This window comes from Prinia subflava, chromosome 1 (genome assembly GCF_021018805.1).
Source record: "Prinia subflava isolate CZ2003 ecotype Zambia chromosome 1, Cam_Psub_1.2, whole genome shotgun sequence".
NCBI lineage: Eukaryota > Metazoa > Chordata > Aves > Passeriformes > Cisticolidae > Prinia > Prinia subflava.
The window spans coordinates 146,425,784-146,450,518 of NC_086247.1; the positions used below are offsets into that span (position 1 = coordinate 146,425,784).

General features: G+C 42.0%; 1 protein-coding gene across 4 annotated transcripts in view; it reads right to left on the reverse strand.

Moving 5' to 3' along the window:
- Nucleotides 1-24,735, reverse strand: part of DPP6 (dipeptidyl peptidase like 6) — a 544,817-nt gene continuing 520,082 nt past the window's right edge. For all 4 annotated transcript variants that reach the window (XM_063415978.1, XM_063415995.1, XM_063416003.1 and 1 more), the window contains exons 17-26: nt 15,752-15,799; nt 12,649-12,747; nt 10,269-10,338; nt 7,650-7,844; nt 6,616-6,670; nt 5,666-5,771; nt 4,774-4,832; nt 3,424-3,496; nt 3,251-3,324; nt 1-2,272 (exon numbers count right to left, since the gene is read on the reverse strand). In XM_063415978.1, coding sequence (XP_063272048.1) covers nt 2,126-2,272; nt 3,251-3,324; nt 3,424-3,496; nt 4,774-4,832; nt 5,666-5,771; nt 6,616-6,670; nt 7,650-7,844; nt 10,269-10,338; nt 12,649-12,747; nt 15,752-15,799 — 926 coding nt within the window. In that variant the 3' untranslated portion in view covers nt 1-2,125. The remainder of the gene's footprint in view (nt 2,273-3,250; nt 3,325-3,423; nt 3,497-4,773; nt 4,833-5,665; nt 5,772-6,615; nt 6,671-7,649; nt 7,845-10,268; nt 10,339-12,648; nt 12,748-15,751; nt 15,800-24,735) is intronic.

A 24,735-nucleotide genomic window follows, 5' to 3' on the forward strand; every position in this document is an offset into this window, starting at 1 on the left:
AGGGTGGTAAAATAATGTTTTATTCCATGAATGAACAAACACTACCATGCCACATCCTAAAGTTCTTTCTACAAAAGATTGTGGACAGAGCAGATTTTTACATTTCTCAGTTCAAGTTCATTTCAGGCTCTCGAGCCTGTTCAGCGTAGCAAAATCTGGACACGCAGCATTCTCATGGTCTATTTGGCATTTTTGCCAGATAAAGCAGATTTACACCGTAGTTCTTGTTCACACAAAGTTGATGCACTGTAAATTAAAGGAGATAATCCCAACCAAACTAGGTAATTTCTGTGGTTTATCAATATATTTTTTCATGGTGGTCAAAGTACAACCAACATTCAAAGCTTAAAATAAAGGTAAGAAAAAAAGACACACTAAAGAACACAATGGAAACATCATCATTGCTGTCAGGATGTGAGTTTACCCACAGTACTATGGAAAAAGTAGGAACCAGTATTGACATTCAAGCTGTTAAAGAAGAAAAGAAATTACATTATTTGTTATATTTCCAAGCTAGTGCTTCTAAGGAGTCCTGACCAGCAAAGAAGTGTTACCGCATGCATGTCGAACACAAGACTAATATTGGATTGGGGATCTGACAAAGAGCTGACTTACATTCCTTTATATACAACAAAATGAAATATACAGTATTAATACTGGCTGTACATTTGGTCAGAATATTTTACAAGGAGCGACACTGTCAAAATTCTTATGATGCATTACATGGGAGTGGATGGAGGTTGGATTCCTTTCTGAGAGCTGAATGTTTTCACAACTTTTAAAAGTTGCTTTCCACTGCTAAAATGAACAGTTAGACCTTTTAAAGAAAAAAATCCTCTTTTTTTTTTTTTTTTCTTCTTTTACGGTTGTCAAAATTAGTGTGAGCATAAGAGGTAATTAAAAGTGTTTGTAATATGCTAATCATTGACCTGGAATAAAACTAAGCCACACACAGCATGTGCAATAAATCTCTGCACGTTGTCTCTGTTTAAATGGCTTTATAAGATGATCTGTGGGGTCTCTGGTACAAATTCCTGTACCACAGCCTCACCTAGCAGGTTACCCAACCCAACCATTTGTTCCAACACTAAAGAAAGAGAAAGAATAATCATGACTGTCGCATATTTTTCTACATCGCAATAAAAAATATCTCAATGTAAGCTGATTTAGCTTATTTATGTGCATATTTTTCAAGGCTGCCAAAGAAAATACTCAATCTTGCTGGCAAGAGATATTTTGGGAACTCAAGAGTGAGTTTTTCTTTGCTTTATTCCAATAGATTTTTTAATATCTGGGTAGCTCAATTCCCATAGCCTCATTAGACCCCTGAGGTCTAAAGTGAGTTGGTTAATTTGTTTTATGTTTTTTCCCCATCCAGAACAAGCTGAGAAGCTAATAAGGTAAGCATGAGAACCAATGAACAACAGAAGTAAAAGCCATACAGAATTAACAAAATAATTACAGGAAGGTAAAGATGGGTACAACTATAGTGATATTTCTCACTATTGGATTTGTGTATCCTGTAGCAATGACAAACCTCCTGAAGATGGAAAAGAGCAGGCAAGTGTATGAATTTGTATCCTTTAAAATAATTGTGCTATAGTCTCCATGTATTAGATTAGATTTTTTTTTCTGACACAGTGTGATGCTAACTATAGTAACTTTAATGTGGATGATGGATTTCACTGCTACTGCTTGACTGCAGAGACATTAAATCTTCCAGTCCTCAAAGTGGTTTCTTGGGGTGTTCCTTCAAGTTCAACATCTTACCATCTTCACTTTAGAAGTCATTTTGTGGCAAACAAAAAAAAAAGAAAAAAAAGAAAAAAAAGAAAAAAAAGAAGAAAAAAAAAGGAAAAAAAGAGAAAGAAAGAAAAAATCCAAAGAAAAGGAAGATGTTGGTTGTGATGGATTTATTTCAGACAGCAGTTTCTGCTGAGTTCACCATGCTTAATGTTCTTCCATTTAGGAAGGAGTTGCTGTCAAGTAAAGCAGAGGAGCTGCTTTCAGTTTTTGTTCTTTTTTTTTTTTTAATACATGCTAACAACATCTCTTTCTTCAGGAAAATGATCCAGTTGCATATTGTCAGAGAGATCTGCCTTGTGCTTAGCACGGACAAGTAGGGTTAATCCTCCTCCTCCTCCTCTTTCAGTGGGGCGAGTGGGAGTTTGTCTGGAACCTCGAAACACTCCACAAAGAAGTTGACAATGGACTGGTACAAGTGCTGCTTAACTGCTGCATTGCTGAAGTAATGGCTTTGGTCAGGGTAAATCTGCAAAAATAAAGATAAATACACACATTTTAGAGCTCAAGGTCTCAGGACTGGCCACCTGCAGCTTGAGCTGCAAACCCACTGCATCTCCTCAGCATCATAGGGCTTCCTATGGATGCTTGTGAGGCCCAAGGGAAGTTGGGCACCACAGTGCTCCAAGTGCAGGCTTGCATTTCCCTTCACAATTCCCTTTTGGGGCAGAAGATTTTCCATTTAATTCCTTTCTGAACAGGTTCAGTTTAAGAAGAACCAGCCCACTATTGTGGGAAACCAAAAAATGTGCAGTTTTGGAGAGAAATGGCCCTAGATTATACTGACTAAAATGAGGGCTTTAAAGCAAAAATGTCATTAAGTAAAAAAATTAATAAATATTGCTTGAAAAAGAAATCATGAAGCCAGAAATGAAATAGTTTAAACCCAACTTTTCATTTAAATGGAGCAGGTAACTTGAAGAAATGCAAGAGGAACATAATGGGTTGTCTAGGCAGGGATCATTTATTGTCTAGGGTGGGTTCATTTGGAAAGATGTAATAGCTTGGACATGGACCATTCAGCAAAACAGAGATATAATTTGGTGTAAAGTGCTGCTGTGCCATTCACAGTGGGATGTCACATTTAAGTGACATATGTCTTCATAACTTTTCTGGTTGATTTAATTTAGAATCCTCTTTCTCCGAAATTCATCCTGAATTTGTTCTGTTGTTCCCAAAGAAACTCAACAGGCATAAACTCCTTAGGGATATGTCTCTCACAACCTAATTTACTGTAATTCAATAATTGTTCTGCAACTGTCCAGACCAAAACACTGATGTCACGTAAGCATGGGACTAACAGAAACATGTTACATGCTGGTGCTACTTCTACTGCCAGGCTGAGTTTGCAAGTGGTTTTTCAAACCTTGCTTCATAACAGCAGTTTGAGTTCAAATAGGGAAATAACTGCTCAAATAGAAAAAAAAAAAAGAAATATATACTGTACCTGCAAGCTGTAATTAGCCTTTGCCCTAATTAGGTGTGTGATAAGGTCCGTAGTATGCTGAAAATGGATTTTTTCTGTAAAAACAGATTGCAATCATTAAAGAGATAAATTTAATTAACAAAACTCAAAGCTATCACAAACATATAATGAGCTCAAATGACGGGCTAACTTACCATCAGCAGTAGCATGAATTATCAAAAATGTCTGTTCCTTTAGTAATGAGACTCTGTGTGATAATTTGCTGATCTGTGAAGGTAAAGGTTGCAATAAGATTAAAAAACTTGCTAGAAATTAGCAATTTATATGAAGGCAATAGAAGTGCTTATTTCCATTTAATACTTTATCATCAGGATAACAAGCAGACACCAGCACAGCATATTCTCCTGGCTACTTATATAAATCTAGAGGTAAAACAGACCCCCACCCTGTGCTGGCAGGGCAGTGTCAGCAGCAGGAACACGTCAGAGACCCTCCTCAGTTCTGATAATGTTCAAGAAAAGCCTGAACTATAAAATACATGGAAAATAGCAAAGTGAATAAAAAACACCAATGAAGAGTGTTCCCAGGTGCCTATGCCTAAAAACACTTCATGGATGTGGAGGGACTTTGGTGTGGTTTGAAAGCCAACCTCAATGAGTTTATTACAGCTTGGGGGATGGCCTGATACAAAACTCAAGTGTCCACTGCTGAGACCATCTTTGCCCCCAGCTGTCTTTCAAATGAATAAGGGAATATAAATACAAACAATTTCTAAAAGAACAAAAAGCATTTGCACTAATGTAGAGATTATGAGGGCAAAATTTGAGAGACAATGAGCTCAGAGTTTAGGCAATCAGAATAAATCTTCCCTTGGGAGGGCACAGGGTGATACCTGCTTTCTCTGTGAGAACAGTGTCAGACCTTTGCTGCCTTCATGTTTTCTGGCTGGAGACAAGGCTTAGAAGCTGTACTAGCTTTTCTCTATAACAAATTTTGTTTGTGTGACTATTCTTTATCAGGTTTTGCCTCCCAGTAATTTCAGCACAGGATCCAACCGATCCCATCATCTGTATTAAATAATGTCTTTATTAACTGGTGCTGTGTCTCCTTTTCCATGTCCTGCTCAGTTCTGGCAAGAGTTGTGCCTATCTGAAATATCAAAAACTTTGAGAAAGTCAATCTGAGTTTCACTTGAATTTGTTTATCTCAGAGAGAATCAAAGTGGCAAGACCATTGGCAAGAACTTTCAGGGAGGTCGTGGCCCCCTGTCCTCTTGGACACATCTGAGTCACTCAGCTCTTTCAATCTCTAAAACTGTATTTACCCAATTTAGAGAGGCAGGCACAAGGTCTAATCAATAAAAACTTTATCCATGATTACTATTAAGACAAGAAAAGCAGCAAGCAGGCTGAAGGACACCTTCAGAGTTTCACTAGTGAGTCCCTCTTGCACAGCCTTGCTTCCTCCCCAAAGGAGAACACAATGGAGGGAGAGTTAAACCCAGTTCACATTTTATCAGAGAAATGCAGTGTCCATGCAGTTACCTCGTATGCTCTGTTATCAACCCCGTGCAAGCCCAAGTATCTTTCAGAAAAGGCTGAAGCTTGAAGAGAAAAAAATGAAAATATCACTTTCAGTCATGAATACACTGGTGCTTCTGAGTCAAATATTATAAATGCTAAAAAACACCTTATTTTCTAACATGGACTTAACATAGAGGATGCATTTCTAAAAGTTTTTGAAAATGCACTCAGGATATGTGTGATACCACAGGTTGTCATCATCACCACGTACTTCTAGTCTCTAAGTAAGTCACAGAATTCCCCCCTTTTTTTTCTTTGTTAATGCAGCTGAGACAGAAGGACTCTATCATGTTGTGTCCCTTTCTCCTTTCACACAGGGCCTTCTCCATCAGCAGCAAGTCCCCTTTGGTCTCAGGGATAACTGTACAGCTGCTGAAGCCTGGCTGAACAGCAGTGACTTCCCTGGCAGTGCCCTGGCTTTCACTGGCACTGAGTGCAAAGGGAACTGCAGTCCCTGAGAGGAAGGAGCACCCTGTGCAGTGCTGTGGTCAGAGGCAGGATGGGCCAGGCAGATTGGAGCACAGCTCGCATGGATGGGGGTTTCAGGCAGGAAGGAAGCACGTTCAGGGCAGTGGGGATGGTTGGTGGCAAAGGCTGGAGGGGCTTAAAGACCATGCTCCTTTATTTAAAAGGAGTGATAAAATTATTTGATTACCTAACTACCATGGCTGGTCCCACTAGTGCCAGCTAAATTGCTTTAGTGGGGAAAAAGGATTTATGGCTACTCCTAAAAAGACACAGAATATAAACTAAGTAGGATCTTGGGAAAGAAAGAGGGCAGGTGGGAAAAGATAGGGAAGAGACATCATTTGTGGTCAGGAGGAGGGTCTGTGGGCTGAGGAATGGGATTTACCATATAGTCTGAAGTCTGTCACTGGGGAAAGAGCAGCTCCACAGGCAAACACCTGGTTGTCTTCACCAGCTGGAAGCATGTAAGTGCTCAGGTAACCACCATAATCCTGGAACAGAAAGGGGACAGGGGTGTCAGTGTTCCTGCTGGGAGGCACTGCTAGGTTTGGAAACAAGGCAGCTGAGACCTTGCAGCACATGCTGGACTATTACAGAGCCTTTAACATCTTGCCCTGTAAAACCACAAAACAAGGAACGCCTCCCTGGTGGTGTGGCTGGCACTCTCCTGAAGGCAGCAGGGTTGTGTGCCCAAGAGCTGGCCTTCTTCATCTCACTTTATGGCTATAGCTCTAACCAGATATTCTACCTCTCCAAAATGTTTGCCCCAAACTTTTCCTACTTAAAATGAGCGTCACAGTTTCAGTGTCTGCTGCCAGCCTGTTTACAATTCCCTGCAGGGATGCAGCTCTTCACCTACTCCAAGCCCGTGTCTCCCACAGTAAACAATTTCCACTGGCAGTCCCACTCTCGTCTCAAGCTGTGTGTGCTTTACAGTGGCTGTTTCCCAGCCAGGCAGACACAGAAAATCAGCCTCAGAAATCCACAGGGTTGTTGTACACATGAGTTATATGTACCCACCTTCCCACAGGCTTTGGGAGGCAAGGTGAGAATGAAATGAAAGTTTCAGTGGGAAAAAATGAACCATCTGATGACGTTTTTGAGCAACAGTCACTTTTTGCACTTGGAAGTTAATTTAAAAGAAGTTGTTGATGAACACGTTGGTGAAATGAAAGCCTCCACCTTTAACATCACTGAGCAAGGTACAGTCTATCCCAAAAATAAATAATAATAAAAAAGCCACCACTGATATATTCAATAAATCAGGGTTTAACTTGGCTGTTTAGCCATGTCAGCCAACTGAGAGAGCACAGAGGAGCAATGGCAAAGCATTACCTTCCCAAACACACCGACTCTTGTTTTATCAATGAAATGCTCCTGCAGCATTGTCCTAGAACATGAGAGAGGAAAAGCAATAGGTTAAAAATATTTTTCCCTTCATGAACAAAACCAATGTAACTTTAACCAGCTTTATATTAAACTGGCCCCAGAAAAAACCTCACAGAATGGTTTGAGTTGAAAGGTCACTTTAAAGATCATCCAGTTCTAACTTCTCTGCCATGGGCAAGGACACCTTCTACTATCCCAGGTTGCTCCAAGCCCCATCCAACCTTTCCTTGGATACTTCCAGGGATGGGGCATCCACAGCTTCTCTGGGCAACCTGTGCCAGTTCTCACACCCTCACAGTTAAGAATTTCTTCCCAATATCTAATCTAAACCTGCCCCTTTTTGAGTTTAAAGCCCTTTCCCCTTGACACAGACAATCTAAATCATGCTGGTCCAAGCTGCTTTCACGTGGATCTGTCAGATTTAATCTTGCAGCCTCATGTGTTGTATTTGACCAAGCAATGGCAACAAATAACCTGCACTACCTCTGGAAGCCATAATAAGCTATTGCACAGCTATTGCAATACTCTGATAGTGGTTTTAATGTGATTATGTGCAGAGTAAATCTAACAATATGACAGGACTTGACATTTAGGGTTTTGCCCTGGTTATTCTGTTTAAAAAGTTTAAGGATTTAAAGATGGATTTTTTTCCAACTACCAGGCAAGCAAAAGATTAATGTAGGAACAGATTCAAGCTTACTTGTTTGTAGCTGTATGACTGTACAGAGCTAAAAATAAATAGGCTTTGGGCATGTGATACAGATAAGTGTGCTCTAATTTAGCTCTGTTTGAGGCTTGTTTTTCTCCCTCTGCTCTGGTTGACATGAGTTCCCTCTCACATGCAGTGCAATTGAATGACTACATTGCCCCTCCCTCCCATCTCCTTGCTCTACCCTACACACCATTAAAGCAACCAGGACTAACAAGTCTGGGGCTAATTATTGTAATGAATTAATTCCTTCAATAACAGGGCCACTCACCGGACAGCTTCCAGCTGATCCTTCTCTTCCAGCAGGCCCAGCCTCCTCCTGACCTCGTGCAGCAGCTTGGCGCCCTGGAAGCCGCTGCCGCGGCCGTCGAACTTGAGCACGATGGCGTTGTGGGAGCTGACCATGACGCTCTCCCACGTCACCTCGAACCTCTCCGTGACGATCTGGCTGCCTGGCGTCCCGTCCCTGGAACAGAGACGGGCAGAGGGGCCTGAATGAGAGGGGTGGGACCACAGGCGGCTCTGCAAAATGCTGTTTATTGTGTAGAAGGTGTTACAGCAGCTGTCACGGGTGACAGAGCCACACCTAAAGCTGCCAGCCTAAGACAAGTTAGTTCTGCTTACAATGCATTATGTAGTTTTCTTTGCTGAGCATCTTAATACATAACAACCAATCAGCATCATACACAATACCTTTACCATTGCCTCCAGCCTATCATAACTACTATCATTACCACATTATTTACAGTTTAAGCTTAAAGTGTTTTTTCTATTTTCTTGCAGTGGAAAATTTTTAGACCTGTTTTTGACTGGGTAAAAACATGTTTTTTGCTCGCCTGTGGTATCTTTTGCTTTTCCTAAGACTTATTTCTGCTTGATAAAAACATATTTTTTTTTTTGTGGTCAACATGTCCTTTGCTCAAGCCATGGAACCTGCTTCCAACTCGACTTAACCTTTGCTTTCTTAGTTGTCCAGTAACAACTGGCTCAGCAATTCTTAATTTAAACATCTTTTATTCTTCTGTATCAAAACTTACTTCCATCCCTATTCCTCTTTCAGATTCCACATTCAGAGAGCCTTCTGAGCTAAACCTACATATCTTGTATGAAAGTGAAACTTTCATATCAAACTTTCATCTTTCCCAACAAATGGGCATGAAGGAAAGGCAAAGGTGCCAAACGCCCTCCCCAGGCCTGGGGCATTGCCGTGGGATGGGGACCCACAGCTCCACCGTGCAGGGTTAGGGAAGGCAGGTTTCTGGAAGGGGACACCAGTCCCTGCAAGGATGGCATGGAGCAGGCTGATTGTGTGGGATGGGGTTTGAGGCTGGGTGGAAGCTGCAGGTTGGTTTCTGCCTCCCTTTGTGCACAGCAGTCTCTGAACTGAGGTTTGAACCACACCAGCAAGTGTGGTTCACATCTCTTACTGGTCAGGATTCCTCCTGAGTAACCAGGGCAGTGGCACAGGTATCAGTTGAGTTTTCCCTTTTTTATGCCTGCTCTAATGTATATCTATTTTCTGTGTTCTCCAAAGCTCTTTTTTATTTTCTGCTGGAGTGGTTCTGTCATCACTGCTTCACACAAGTACAGAGGGAAAGGATTCTTCTAAAGTTATAAAAACCAGCTTAATAATGCCCAGTTTGGCCCAAAATTGGTGAGAAGGGGAAAGGAGTGGGCAAGACTTCCTCTTCACCCATCTGCTTAGGGTCTGATCCTGTACAGGGGAACTGTCTTGAGAAACACAGACCCTAATTCAGCCAGGCAGCTCAGAAAAAAACAGGGATGATGATGACTTTAAGCAACAATTTAGGACCAAGATTACTGTAGAGCCACTGGCATTTTTATCCACTTTTGTGTTGTTTTTGGGGTTCTCAGAGACACCAGGCACTTCACTGCAGGACTTTATTGAGTGTGTGACTCCAGTCATCTGCATTTATCCAAGTGAGACCCTGGCCCACCCAGCTCCAGAGGCAGCCCAGTCAAGTGCTGTGCACCTGGTGAGAACCAATCTTCCACGAGCACTTTGACAATGAAGCACATTTTCTCCGCGGTAATTTCGCGGTGTGACAACGCGCTCGCTGCAGTGGCTTTGTCCTTCGTGGAGAGGCGTGCAGGTGGCACAGGAACTCACCAGGCATTCATCCCTCCTGCATGGGGCTCCTCCCTCACGGGGTGTTCCCTGGCAGGCAGCAGGTGGGATGGCACTGGGATGCAGCCAGGGCCAAACAGCTTCTTCCAAGGTCAATGAATTTCCTCACGCAGTTTCTTTCCAAATTGCCAACCACCCCCCCCATCAGTAATGTTTGTTATTATTACTAAATGCTGCATAAAGAAATATCCATCTGCTCTGCCTGCCAGGAGGAAAACCTACCTATCTCCTATCTAATATAAATGTTAACTTTGTGGAGATATTCAAAGGTTTCCAGCTCTCTCTTTGCTGTCACTTCAGAAGACACGAGCACTTACAAGGGAATGATTTCTGCATGAGGGCACCTAAAATTTAAGCTCTAGTAACGCTGACTGAATTCTACTCTAAAATTACCTGTTAATCACAAGGTGGGTGCCCTAAACACTGGGACAGAAAGCCAAAATACATCCTGTATTCCTCCTCCTCCTGTTTCTGCCCCACAAACGTTTGAAGTGTAAATGAAACACCTTCACAAAATCCACAATTTACTCTGCAGGATTTCAACAGGGTGCCCTCCTGGGAGCCAAAAACCTTGGCTGAAACATGGGAAAGAAGGGTTGTACATCTGGCCTCTCCCAGCTGTGAAGTGAAACGGGCTAGGGACCAATGTGCTGGACTCTGGCACTCCTTGTACAAAACACATCTTAAAAGTTTGTGATCATGGCCAAGGTGAACAGAAAGAAAGGACAGGTGAGAACTTACACAACCAAAAGCAAGGGGTAGTGCGCGGTGTCCGCAAAGGTTGCTGGCTTCAAGATCTGCATTGGCAATCCTAATCAAAAAAAAAAAGAAGAATTAGCAGCATGTCTTTGATGTTGGAACGCTGACATGATTCCAATAGAATTTCTGGTGTTTTGGCTACAGATGAGTAGGAGCAAAATGGCATTTCTTCAGAGACTGTGGCAAATACCACCTTAGAAACACAGTTGTGCAAAGAAAAGCCCCATATTGTGATAGCTGAGGTGACAAGAAATGCAAATGGGGGGGAGTACAGTGTGAGCTGCTCAGTCATGCATCACTTTTACAGCGTTCAATTAACATCTGTCAATAGCTATAATTTTCCTTTTTTGGCAGCTGGATGAGTGACGCAGAAAGAAATCAATATTTCAGGGCAGCAGAGAAGGAGGAAAATTGGCAATGAAAATGGTAATTTAAAACCCAATTAAGCATGGTGGCTGGGGAAGAGAAACAGAATTATTTTGCTATAATGGTGTAAAGACAGAGGGATAAACAAGTATTTTAATCCCAGCTTCCAAAGGGTTAAGTTTTGTTCTAAACAGGAGGCAAAAGTGCTGAAGCCCAAGTTGTTATACTGGTACAGAACCAATGCAAAGGATGGATGTGATCACTAAAGCTTCTTTTAACTGAAAGTCATTTCTGTGGCTTTGTATCAAAGCTGCCTCCATACAAACACTCTCTGCATCAACAACAGCACGTTTATTTTTGAAATGCTAACTACAATCTAGATTAGCAAAGGCCCAGCAATTAAATTGGTATTAGGAGCATTTTCAGTAGATTAATACACAGATTAGCAGCACGGTTTAAATGGTTTGCTTTGCAATCGTTTCCTGACACTCCGCCTAATTAGTTATTCCATCTGAATGCTAATAGCTGCAAATTGGATCAATGGCCCAGGGACAGCCAAAAAGGCCATCATTTGACTTTAAATATTACTAAGTGCTACGTGCAGTGTTCCCAAGGCTGCTCAGCCCAAAGCCCTGGAAACACAGGGATGGCACAGCAGAATGGCCACGTGGCTGCAGCCAGTTTGTATTTACTACACACAAGTATACATTTGGTTAAATGAGCAGAACTGCAATGAGGCCTGCATTTAAAAAATTTAGTATCAAGCTGAGTTATCCCTGATAAACTGCCAGTCTCACATGAGCTGGCTCATGGGGGGAAATATGGGCTCTTTATCCATCCTTTCCTGTCCATAAAACCTGGAAGTGCACGTCTGTTCCTGTTATTTTATGCACTGGTTAATGTTCCTTATGTTCCATGTGGCAAACAGAACATTTTAAGGCCATTGTTATCCTTTTCAAATGGCAACCATCTCTCAGCCTTTGCTTCACATTTTGTAACTCCTGGAAATGGCTGAATTCAGTAACCTGCCCCCAGCACAGCTCACTGCTTTCATTTCACTGCCTGTGGCCTGAGAAATACCCTCCTTCCTGGCAAGGGAAACTTTATGGGCCACACTCTGAACCCAGAGTCTTTGGGGTTTTTTCTAGAGTTGCCACCATACAGGCAGGCTGTGGTTTTGGGGAGCCTTTGTTCATCTCTGAGTGTGTGGATTTTCCCCATATGGGGAAGGTATCTGCTTACAGCCAGAGAAGAAATATTTTAGGTTGTTTCAGGTACAACTACAGAGACAGGCTTACGCTTTGGCTGGTTGCCATCAGGCATTTCTCTCTCTTTCTTTGGCACATATATATATATATATATGTATATATGTGTGGGGAATGATTATACAAGTGGTAGAAATAACACATCAGCTGCAGGTGCAAACTGCTCCAAGTGTCTGTTTTCTTTACTCCAGGTGAAATCTCCTTTGTCTTTTCTCATAAAGCTTTTTTTTTTTTTAATCCCTCCCAAATCACATGGCTTTTTTGAAGAATCCTGAGAGACTCCAATGAGCAGCCATGTGAGAGTCATCTTCATTCACTACAGCTCGGATTGTGCACTGAGAGGCAGCCACAGCTGTAGCCAGCAAGCACTCACATTATCCCACTCCAAACCCATTTCAAATGACACACACACCCCGGGGCAAATGCTTCCAACAATGGGGCACCCCACCATGTCATTTCCTAGAGTGGCTTTTTCTTCACAAAGAGCATTTTAAGAGAAAAAAATAATCCAACCCTATCATTTTGCCTTTCTTCAGCTGAATTCTCATCAAATTCTGCCTCTGCAATAACCTCCTGATGTAGCACATTCCAGGAGAGTGCTTTGCAAACTGTGTGAGTTTATTGAGAGTCAAAGTCATTTTTCCTCCTGCCAGCCTACCCAGGATGGCTGTGTCATTTCACAGCTATAGCAGTGAAAGACAAAAATAAGTCAGAAGAAAGGTGCCACTTACTGTAATCATCTATCTTGATTTCCATGTATTCTACCTTAGGCATTTGCCTGTCATTTACAGCCAGCTGCACATTTTCATTTACCTCCAGCTCAAAAATTTCTGAAAGAAGAAGGACAAGATCACAAAAACTTTCAGCACAGTTTGTGAAAATGCATTTTAACATTTTATAGTCACCTTGATATATATAAAACAAGTTTCCTTACAAAAGGATTTCATTCTATTACTCATAGAAGTCTAATTCAGTTAAATCTTTGAAGCCCCTTCAAAGTTCTGCCTGGGCAAAAGCTGTGTTCCTGAAACCAGTGACACTCAGCTGATTTGCAGGAGGTGGGAAGGTGACCTGCTGTGTTGGGACACTGTGACACATCCACCCACCATGCAAAAATAGATCTCAAATGGAAAGGTCCTCAGGTCTGTGTCCATGTTACAAATAATAAGTAGGAAGGGGAAGAGACTATGGAAGGCTTCAGCCAAAGTTGTAGTGCTGTGCAAGATGAAATCCATGGGGAGAGGAGGGTGGACAAAGCTCATACAAACCTGCAACGTCAGGTTTTAGAGCAGTCTTCACCTTTGGAGTGTTTCAAAAATTTTTCATTTTGCTAATGTGTCTTACCCAAGGACTCTCTGGGTCGGAAATAGAGAATTCCTTCCTCTTTCTTGGGATTTAAGCTTTATCCCCTCATCCTGGCTATGTGCTCTACCTGCTGAGCTTTTTTGAGAAAAAGCAGCTACCTCCAGCACTAAAAAGAATAATTTCTTCCCAGCTGGTGGGGAAAGGGCCTCTTTTTGGGAGACAATTCAGGTTGTGTGTCTTCCATAGTGGGAAATGTCTCCATGTGTCCAGGGCATTATCTCTGCCACCTGAACCCAAGCAGGGTGTGAGGTTTCACACCACATTGTGTGTGCCACTGACTCTAACTTCCCTTTCGAGAAGGGGAGTTTACACTGATAAATAGAAATGTAACCCCAGCTCCTCAAGTAACACTTCTGGTACCTGCTCATCCTGTTCTCACTGCCCTTCTCTGCTGGGCAGGCAGACAAAACCTTGCCCTTCTCAGTTAATGTATTTCAGAGATCTTTAGCAGTAGTATATTGGTTCTGTGACTATTCACCCTGCTTCTGCAAAGCCTGGCTCTTTATCAAAGCCACAACCCCCACAAAAGGGGCAAAGCAACAGCCTATCACGTTTAGTTAAATATTAAGATTCTCATTTAATTATGGCACACACAAGTAGCTTTATCAGCAGAAAGGGGCTTGCCACGTAGGGGAATTTAGTCAAGCCGTTTTATTTGTTCATGTAATTGCATTCACAGAAAGCCAGGAAGACTGTGAAGGAAATAAAAAAGATTGGCATATCTCCTAAAGGACTTCCCTTTTTGCTTTAGGACCACAGGGAGCTTGAGTCTGTGGAGTACAAATGGTCATTGCTTAATTAAATGTAAGCATTCTCTAATATTCAGTGCAACTCACCATTATCAGATTATTGCAGAATACAGAGGCAAACTCCCTTTTATAGAGTAATGGGCTCATATTAAATAAGTAAATTCAGTAACATGCAACTGTCAGTTGCCCTTTATTCAAAAGCAAAAGAATGAGGGGGATAAAAAGAAAAGAACCAGGGAAAATGGTAATTGTATGCAGAAGATCATGAATTTCAGTAGAGGATGTGTTCTGCACATGAGTACATTGAGTTTTCTGTGTAAAAGATGCTACCCATATGCATCTATCAAAGTAAAACTAGTCCTGGTGTGTTTTGTTTTAGTTTTTAAAGGACTTCATTTAGTGTTTCTGTTTTGTATTGTCTCATTTTTTTCACCTAAAATTATTTTATAAAACTGTACAGGAGGGTATAACACTACCCGTGCTGGTATAGCCAGTCAGACACCTCCATGTCTATGGTAAAATTAAGGTGTTTTATTTAAAGTGGGGAGAAAGAAAGTGACTTTGGAGTTGCAGGTCAGGGTGAAGAAACTCTCCTGGCTGAAGAGCCTTGTGGGCATCAGCTGGGCTGCTCTGGGTTATCCCTGGGGAGGGCACTGCCAGCCTCAGGGTCTGCTGGGGAGAAGAAGGACCTGACACTCCCCTGTGCAAGGAGCCCTTCCTGTGGCACTCACTGCCTTCAGTGGGAAATGAAGCAGGTCTGCATTTCACAGTAAATCTTTAGTAGGAGTGCCAAATTTCTTGGTTTGCTCCTCTCTTTTTTGTTTTTCTTTTGAGACAAGAAAAGTGAGTAGCTTTAAATCCAGATAAGTAAAACTGGTACGTGATAAACTGCTCTCAATTGTGTATAAATCAGATAGAAATAGAATAAAGGTGTTGCTTAATACTTGGGCCACATCAGTACCTGACGTCCCCAACTGCAGCTAAGGCTGGGCCAAATTCTTTGTAAAAATGAAAGATGTTTTCCCATCAAAATGATGGGAGGAGATAAATCTTGGTTTCATGTGAGATTCAGTGCCACACTCTGCCAGAGTGGAACCCCAGAAATCCGTGGCTTTTTGGACTCTACATTGCCAGTCTGGTAATGGCTATAGAGAGTGCCAAATATTTTGAGGGAAGAAACCTGTTTTGTGAATAATTCCAGCCTTGCACTGCTGTAGATGCAAATCATTAGCATGACAAAACCTTACCAACAATAAGTGCTACAATCTCCACGGACAGATCAGGGAACCAGGCAGAGGCACCACTTGTGGGGCTTGCTCCTCTGTGTTATCTCTGATAATTCATATCAGAGTGATTTTATTAAAACCACAGATTAGGCTAAATACTTCTTATATTTATCTTATTGTCTTATTTCTTATATATGGGATGCAAAACAAAATCAGTGAAAGACTAACAAAAAGAGAGAGATTTGAACTATGCATTGTTTTTGAGAAAGAGGACAACAAACATCATGCCCCAACCGTCATGTTTCCACCCCAAACAGCAGCTGTTGTGATGGCAGTACAACAGCTCTGCAAGTCCCTTTGCCTGGCAGAAAACTTGCATTTAGGCAGAGTCTAGGACCCCCCAGGAGTGTAAGTTTAGCAAAGAGCAGCTAGATCTCACTGTCCTGCCTGGCTACTTTCCTCTGAAGAGTTGCAAAGCTCCAGCCCGTTCTTACTCTGTGCATCTGTTGTGTTGTGAACAGTCACCATCGGGACACGGGGACCTTGAAAAGGAGAAGAAAAGGACTTGGTTAAATTCCTGTCAAAGCACACACAGACACACGTGAACCTGGTTTTGAATTCCGTGGAGCTGAAGGCTCTTGAGACTCGCTTTTCATGCAAGAGTAATCTAAAAAGCAAATCACCCTGGTGTTAGAAAGAGTTTATGACTAAATGACGGTACTGTAGACTCAAAGACAAGTGAGGTTTCAAAGCTCTTTCCCAACAGACCACGAAAAGCATCTTTCCCTAATTTGTAAACATTATAATTAGCAAAAACACAATTAAATCACTTGCCTTTAAAATTATTCTACTGACACCCAAACATCACAGCACAAAGCATTTACATTTTGTATGCTACGGATAAATATTGCTGTTTTGCATATTATTTTTTGTTAGTGAATTAAACACCAGCTTGGCTGTCACAATGAAAAAGGCCACATATTCTGTCTTAAAATGCAACATTTGGGTATTGAAATCCATCAGTGTTATACAAAGAGGATTATCATTACTATGCAGTGTACACGAGTGAACCACACAATTCCCTGCCGCAGGATGCTGCAGCAGTCAGGATGCCACGATTTTTGCCACAGGATTCTGTAGGGTGTTTTAGTCCTTAGCACAGTGATCTGGGTTTATCTTCTTGCCCAGAAAGCCATCAAGTGGCTGACTGATAGAAAAGTGGGATGGCACATGAGACCAAGTTCATATTATGGTTGTCAGCTTCCTTCTCCCTGTTTTCCAAATGTCATCTGGAGACAGGACACTGGGCCAAGGTGGGCTGGCCCAGGACAGCCACTCACATGTTGCTCCCACACCTTTTGGTAGAATTTTCCTTGCACCTGACAACGTTGCCCAGGAAGGTGGAAGCAGCCCTGCAGTGATGAAATAGTGAATTCTTCACCTCATTGGCAGTGGTTATCTTCCTTCCCTTCCCTTTCCCCACAATGCAGTGAGTGTGAGCAGCTGGGGGAATCTGTGTGCCCAGCAAAGACCCCAACAGCAGGGCCAGGAGGCTCCCACGCTGTGTGTGTGGGAAGATCCCAGGATCAGAGACCCATGGAATCATCTAGGTTGGAAAACACCTCTCAGATGATCGAGTCCAACCATTAACCCAGCACTGCCAAGCCCACCACCAAACCATGTCCCTCAGAGCCTCATTTATTTGGCTTTTAAATACCTCCAGGGGTGGTGGCTCTATCACTTCCCTGGACAGCCTGTTCTGATGTTTGGGAAACCTTTTGGAGAAGAAATTTTTCCTAATATCAAATCTAAACCTCCCCTGGTGAAACTTGAGGCCATTTCCTCTTGTCGTATCCCTTATTCCTTGGGAGGAGAGATCAACCCCATCTGGCTGCACCCTCCTTTCAGGAGGTTGTAGAGAGTGATGAAGTCTCCCCAAGTTTCTTCTTCTCCAGGCTAAACACCCCCAGCTCCCTCAGCTGCTCCTCACAGGACTTGTGCTCCAGACCCTTCCCCAGCTCTGCTGCCCTTCCCTGGACAGGTTCCAGCACCTCAGTGTCTCTCTTATTGTGACGGACCCAAACCTGAATACTGAATATCAAAAACCACAATGTCCTTTAAGCTTCAAAAGTAAGACAGCTTTAAGAGACCTAATCTCTTATATAATATGATTCTCTTAATATATGACATTCACTGAGATCTCAACCCTTTAAGGTTGCCTTCTTAAGCCCTTCAACCTACAAGCAAATCCTGTGGGATCATCACTTGTGCAATGGCAATTTGTGTAGGGCTGGCTGAGAAAATTCCCCTGAATTGCTGTAACTGGGAGTGTGCACACAAATAACAACAAAAGCAGGTTCCTGTGAGCCATTCATGTGGGTTTGGTAGATGAAATAAGTGCATGAAAAGCTTTAAGATGCTGTAATTGTGTCAGTGGTTTTCCCTGTGTTGCCAAGAACCCACATCCCATCGCAGGCACTCAAGAGTGTTTAATCCAGACCCTATACAGAGAAAAGGCTGAAAAGCAATTTATTTATAATTAAGTTGACTAATATAGCAGCTTGATTTTATTTCCTTGTAATTGAGAATCTCCTCCCCTGACAATCCAATTCTTTTGTTAGCACCATTTTTTAGAATACAGGAAGGTGGATTATAATGCACTAAGGAAAACAGGTTTACTCACCAGGATTTAGCTGATTTTACCTTTCTCCTACTGATATACATTGATATGCTGACCATATTTATTTATAAATCTGCCTGCTTTTTACCTGTAGTCCAAGGAGCCAGACTGCTGGAAAAGCAACAAACCTAATAAACATGGGCATGATAAAATCATCACTGAAAATAAAAGGAATCCTCCCAAATGGCTTCAGTTGGAGCTAGAGCAGTCCTTTAATTAACACCGAAATGGCAACAAAAAGAAAGGGATAAAAAGAGAAATACAATACATAAAATCCTTTTATTTTCTAATTTCTTTTTCTTTTTTTTTTTTTGTTGGCATTGAAAAAACTGTGAGAAACTAATAAATAAAGAGAAATTCTAGTGTATAGTTAAGAAAATTGAATGTATTATATATTGTGTTAGTCTCTCACTACTAACTACTGCCACTGTTACTAAGTCATCTCCCCAAATCAATGTTTTTAAGCAAAGTCCTATATAAAGATATTCAGTTTGACGTAATATGAAATAAATTTTTTAAAATTAATAAATAGCCTTGAAAAAGTAGATTTTTGACTTGCTTAATTTTTTTTTAACAAACAAGGAAATATAGTAGACACAGAAAATACAGAGTAGAATCATCTCTGTGAGAAGGATTACTCTTAACATTAAATATTCTCAATGAGAACACTCCAGTTGAAGAATGCATCTCACTTGTGAGCAGCCTGAAAGTCATCAAGAAGAAAGTCACTTTTTTAGGAATGACATAAATTGCTTACCCCAATGGCAGTTTTTAAAGTAAAACAACCCAGTTACATGCTAGGCTGTGTCTTTTAATGCACACACATCCGAAGTCTTTCAACACTCACAGACTGAGTGCCTAATGCCTGACAGGGACAGAAAGAATTCCTTGAAAGGAGAATTGTGTATTCATTAACTGCCTCCCCAGCTTTGTTTTTAAACCTGTGTTGGTGTGACAGTCCCATTACACATGCCATCTGCTAAATGCCATCCACTGTCATGTGTGGATCTGAGAGGGAAACCTGATTTGTTCAATGAGCTGCTGGGGGCTGACAGAAGCAGGCAAGGACATCCCCTGCTCCGTGTCTCCTTCCTCCAGAGGCTTTGATGGGGACTCCTGAGCTCTGGCACTGCTGCTCTGTCCTTTAATCTGCACTGATCATCCCCCTGTGTCTCCCTGCCCTCCTCAGAAACCTTGGGAATGCTCTGCCCTTGGCTCACTGAGGTGCTGAGAGCACGGCAGCGTTGGGATCCTTGGAGGATAAAACTCACTTGTGCCCTTTGAGGGGTAAAACACAGAGTGCTCCACTTTAAGGAGGTAAAGCAGATACTGAGCTGCTTTGGGCTGATTTGCAAAGGGAAGAGAGACCCAGCTCATATCTCATAACCTCATGACTGTGCCCAGAATCCCAGGCAGGCCACGTTCTGCTGACACAGTGAGGATGATGCTGTTGGATTTCTTTTCCCAGAGGGGTAGGTACAGGCAGGGCTGTGACACTCCCCGAGGCGTGGGACCTGGCACTGATGTTCCCTGCCACCTCCACCAAAGGTTTTAGAGGTGGCACCACACAGGCTCCTGTTTTCCCTCTCTGCATCCCTGTGTCAGGAGTGGGATGGGGTGTGCTTGAATGCCACTGCAGGCTCCTCTCCCCTCTCCTGCCTCCAGCACTGCAGCAGCCAACTCCAGCATCCTGACACAAGTTTGAGTGTTGTTTCTTTCCTTACAGCTTCAGAGAAAGGAGCAAAACTACTGACAGAAGTTCTGTGTACACACTCTGTACATCACAGAGAGCTGCACGGTTAATAATGCTGCAGAAGACTCTAGTTACATGAATCAGATTTTCAATGAATACAGCTGAAAGTCTGGGTTTATCATAAGGCCTTTGACTTTAAAACCATTACTGTAATTATCCATGCAAGAAGTAAATTGAGCTACATCACTATAATGACAACAGGCAAATTTATCACCCAGGAAGTGATTATTGCCCATAGTAATCTGAATGGGCACAGAAACTTAGTGCCTCAGTAATACGATAAGAAAAAGCACTGGCCATGTTTTTTCATCAATATTTGAGCATATTTTATTATTATTTCCAAGAGGGTTTTGCTTAAACATGAACGTAAAGAAGCAATTCTATATATTTAGGTGATAAGGTATAGATTTCTAAAATAAAAATGGAAAATCATTTTACAGCCTTGAAGAAAAAAAATTGCCAGGCATTTGTTTCATAATACTTTTTGTATTCCAGAGTATTCCTTATGTCTTCCTGATCTAAACAGCATAGGGAATTATATCAGTTAACACAACCTTAAAATGAAAGTAGTGATTATAAAAACAATATGAAGTAAAAATGAAGAAAAGTTAATCAGTATTATAGAAGAGTTTAAAAACAATAAAAAGATGAATTGTCTTATTCTTCTCATTTATATTCTCAAAGGCTTCAATGTTGCAGATAATTTCAGACCAGAAGCTAAATTCACAGTATGTAAACAATGAAAATTCAAATTGTCTCTGCCAGTGCCACCAGCATATCTCTTAAGCACTGATGAATGATTTAAAAGAGCAGCTGCAAGTGATGGGAGCTGAAAGGGTCTGGCTCTGCACAAGTGAGATAATTGGCAACAGCCATCTCTGTGTACAGATTCCAGATCTCTTTATTTGCTAACCCATGAATTATTTATATATGCTGCATAAAGTTCATATGTTGGGGTGATATTATCAGCCTAATAAATAAAGACATGGGGAGTTCCGTGAACCACTGCTCACAATTAAAATATTTCCCCATTTGTATTTTCCAGCCGACGCTGCAGACAGATGTTCGTGCTGTTTGCTTTGGCAACCTTGTTGACATAAACATCAAACAGATTTATGCTGCTATTCACCCTCCCCAAGGCATTTAATTTTTTAATCAAATCTTTACTTCCTCAAATGTAGCTTGTCTTGTAAAATAATCAATCCTGGCTTGTTCTCAGGCAAGCACTCCGATGGTACTGCTTGTCTCTGCCCTGTGTGATACTGGTAATAAATTTCATGCTTACTTTATGTGGAGCAGAAATAAATCTGGTTGCTCTGAGGCAGCATCAGTTGCGGTGACTAGAGGGCAAATGAACAAGAGATTTATTCTTAATTCCACTACACAGAACAGGCCTGATGGGTTCTTCAAAAGGTTGCTGGAATGAATAAGCATGGCCAGGTCCTCAGTCCCTTCCATGGGACTTTGAGAGGTGCCTGCAAACAGCAGTGTGGGAAGCTGGGCTGGCACTGACCAGCTCATCCCAGTTTGCCCTGTGGCCACTGAAGGACACGGGGCCTTTGGGTCTGGATGATCCTCCCTTGCTGCTTCAGGATATTTTGTGTTACAAAAGTATTGGCAAACACCCTTGAAATACAATTGAGCTTGCTGATGTAATTTCCTTCTGGTGTATAGCTCTTCTGGTAGGAGCAGCCTTCCAGCTTGAAGCTGCACTGGCTGTCACTCCCATTTACACCTTTTTGGGGTTGTTCCAACGACCTCTTTTCTGCCAAGCATGAGTATTTCCATTTTAGTCAGAGTAGTTATGTCTTCCCAAAAGCTCTCATCCAGTCAGATAAATTAGATTATTTTAACTCTCTTTTGGACGACAAAGTTTCTTTTCATTTTATTCTTTGATGCAAGAGTGTTTTACATTTAGTTCCTTCTTCCTGAACAGAAATGACCAGAACTCTACCCTTGCTGTGAATGATGCCTAATTGGTTGCCCAGACTGCTGCTTGCCCATTCAATGGACAATTCCTTGCCTGATCCATCCTAAACGAGCATTCACCTCTTTCATGACCCCACAGGAGGTAGGCAGTTTGCAAACATCCAGTGGTCAGCATTACATGCCCAGGCACCCATCTTCTGAGGCATTTGTAACTTTTGAGCTTCAAACATACAAGACAAATTCTTGCCCTGACTCTCCATGTGCCTAGTTTTTCTCTTTGTACTATTAATTTCTCCCATTCCAGCCCTGCAAGACATCCGGCTTCTCTAGTATTTATCTCTGCCTTCTGATCATGCTTATCAGCTTTGTGTCTTAAATTCCACCAGCTTCATCCAGCTTTGGGTTCCCAGGCTGGGAACAACCTGGGTAAGGTCATTCCCCCCACCAGTTCCTAATGAACCCTGCTGCTGATCTCCAATTAGCCTTTTATTCCTCTTCATCATAATCTCCTTCCTGTTCGTTTTGCTGGTACTTAACCTTCACTCACAACACTTTCACTAATCTCCCTCTTCTCCTTCTTAATTAATATCAGCCAATGAGGTGTCACATTGAGTGGGCTGACCATTTCCTCCCTTTCATGGGGCTTTGGCAAAGGTTTTAAAAAGCATAATGCAATAATGCATGTGGGTGGATCCAAGGAGGAACGTGGAAAACATACAAACTCTGGGCCATGGAGCAGGTATATAACCACTGTAGTGAGATCAGCTGAGAAAAGGAGGCGGATTAGGAGAATTTGGTTGCAGAGTTCATGAACCTGAGAGTGCACCCCTGGAGTTGCAAGTACCAGAGGTAGGAGGGAAGAACTCCAGTTCATGTGGGGGTAGCTGGCTTCCCAAAGCCCAGGGTATTTTGTTCTAGCATGTTGGTCCAACCTGTGGAATCTGATCATGCTTAGCTCCCTCTTATTTCCAGGTTCTGTTCTATTTGAATACCTCAGTTTAACCTCTTTCAATTCAGTTTTATCCAGGCTTTCTGCAAATGGAAAGAGACGAATCCAAAAGCTAACATTTGTTCCTATTTTTAAAGTATAGGTTTCTTATTGAATTAGTACTTGCTGGTCACTTCCAATCCAAACCATTCCATGATTCTCTGATATTCAAGGAAAAAAGGATAATTCCTTAGAACTGCAGCATGAAAGAAAATACTCTCTCTCAATGCCATTTACACCTCATTAACAGACTGAATAAAACCCTGTTTCATATTTTCTGTTTATTTCATTACAGATCTACTATATATTTATTTTGATAATTTTAATTTATTCTTTTCCGTAAGTAAAATTCTCTTGCAACAAAACAATGATTTCCTAGCTAATTAAGTAATAACTGGTGCTGGATATTAACTTAAAAAACACCACCAACAACCCATAAATACCAATGCTTCACATTGTCTGGTTATTAAGCTGTTTTCCTCTGATGAGTTCTCAGGTTTTAATATACCCTTAATGTACTGACTGCATTAATAAAGGGCTTAACAAGTACCATGCAAACAGCAAACAAAAGCCAGCAATAAACCTTACAGCTGGTCCAGCTGGCAAACAAGGTGAAAGGAGCAGTTTTCCTCAGAGGAAGCTTTAAATCTTGTGGGATGGTAATATCTGTACTACCCACTGCAGAATAATGAGTTCATCCAAGGTTGCTCATATAGCTGGAAATAATGCACATGCACCCTGGACGTGCAGGAGGCTTCTGCCTGATTTGTGAAGCTTCATTATTTGAAGCATCAGAGGAAGCTTGTTGTCATGGTCATTTATCTCCTGCAAGTGGAGCTCAGAAAAAAATTTATATGTAGGGAATGACCAAGTGACAAGAACCCTGGCTGGAAGCAGATGATAGATCACCTTCCTCTGGGCAATGCCAAGCAGCTCCTATTTACAGGCAAGAATCAAAATGAAAACAGGATCAAAACATGTGAAAACAACAAACATATTTTGCAGAATGGGGCCATTTCAAAGGGGAGAGGACTTTTGCTTTAATTCCACAATATTTTTCCTGGCACTGAAAATTTTACATTTTCTGTTAATTTTATTGGTAAATTTTCATGCATATTAGTAGGGTTTTTTTTCACCTGTTTTTATGTCACTGAGTATTTATGGGGAGTTTACAACACAAAAAAGATGTATAAGAATAGAGTGAAATCGTTTATAACATAAATGAGAGATCTTCCTAAAGGAAGAAAAAATGCTCTGGAATAGCCACAAAATAATCCATTTCAATTAATCTCACACTACAGAAATAACTAAAGCCATTTTAATTAGTCTCAAACTAAGGGATAACTGTGTTGTCACCAGGAGATGGAAAAGAAGTTCTCACCCAACTTCCAAACCGAGAACACCATCCTCTCTTTTCCTCCAGAAAAAGCTCTGGTGGTACCCTCTGTTTGTGCAAAAGGGGGTTTTCATGCCAGCCTGCTGTTTTGCAGTTGTACAGCGTGTGAGGGAGTGAGAATGAGCATCCCCCAGCCTGCCTTCACCCCGGGGATTTGTGACCCATGAACTGCGCACAAAGCACTTGAGGAGCGAGAGCCAACCTCGGCTGTTAAGCAAGAAAAGGAGTCAAGTGAATGCAAATGTGAATTATATAGTAATTATAATATAAATAGGGCCCAGAGATTAAGTCTGTGCATGCTTTCAAACAGCAGAATCTAATTTAGGCTTCATAAGCCTCAGGAAAAGTTCCAAAAGGTCACAGTTTGCCTGGAAGCGCTAATTACGGCCTCCCGCTACCGCACACACGAGAACCCGAGGTTGTGGCAATCATCCTTGTGTGGGAAACCACTCTGGTCACAGCAGATAACACTCCCCCAGTGACCTGAGATGTGAGCAGGCCCCGGGAATGCCCCCAGCCCCAGCACGCTGCCGGGCCCCTTCCCTCTCCCGCTGGGTGGGACCTGCAGGCGCGCGGCTGGGGCGCGCACGGTGCCCGCGGGCTCTGCAGGGCCTTCAGCTGGGCTTGGGCTTTACCTCTGTGCTTCTCATGCATCCTGGCCTTTGTTGGACAGCTCTTTTGGGGAGTTTGGCCAGGATACCTGCCTTGTGTGGTCACACAAGGGTAGAATCT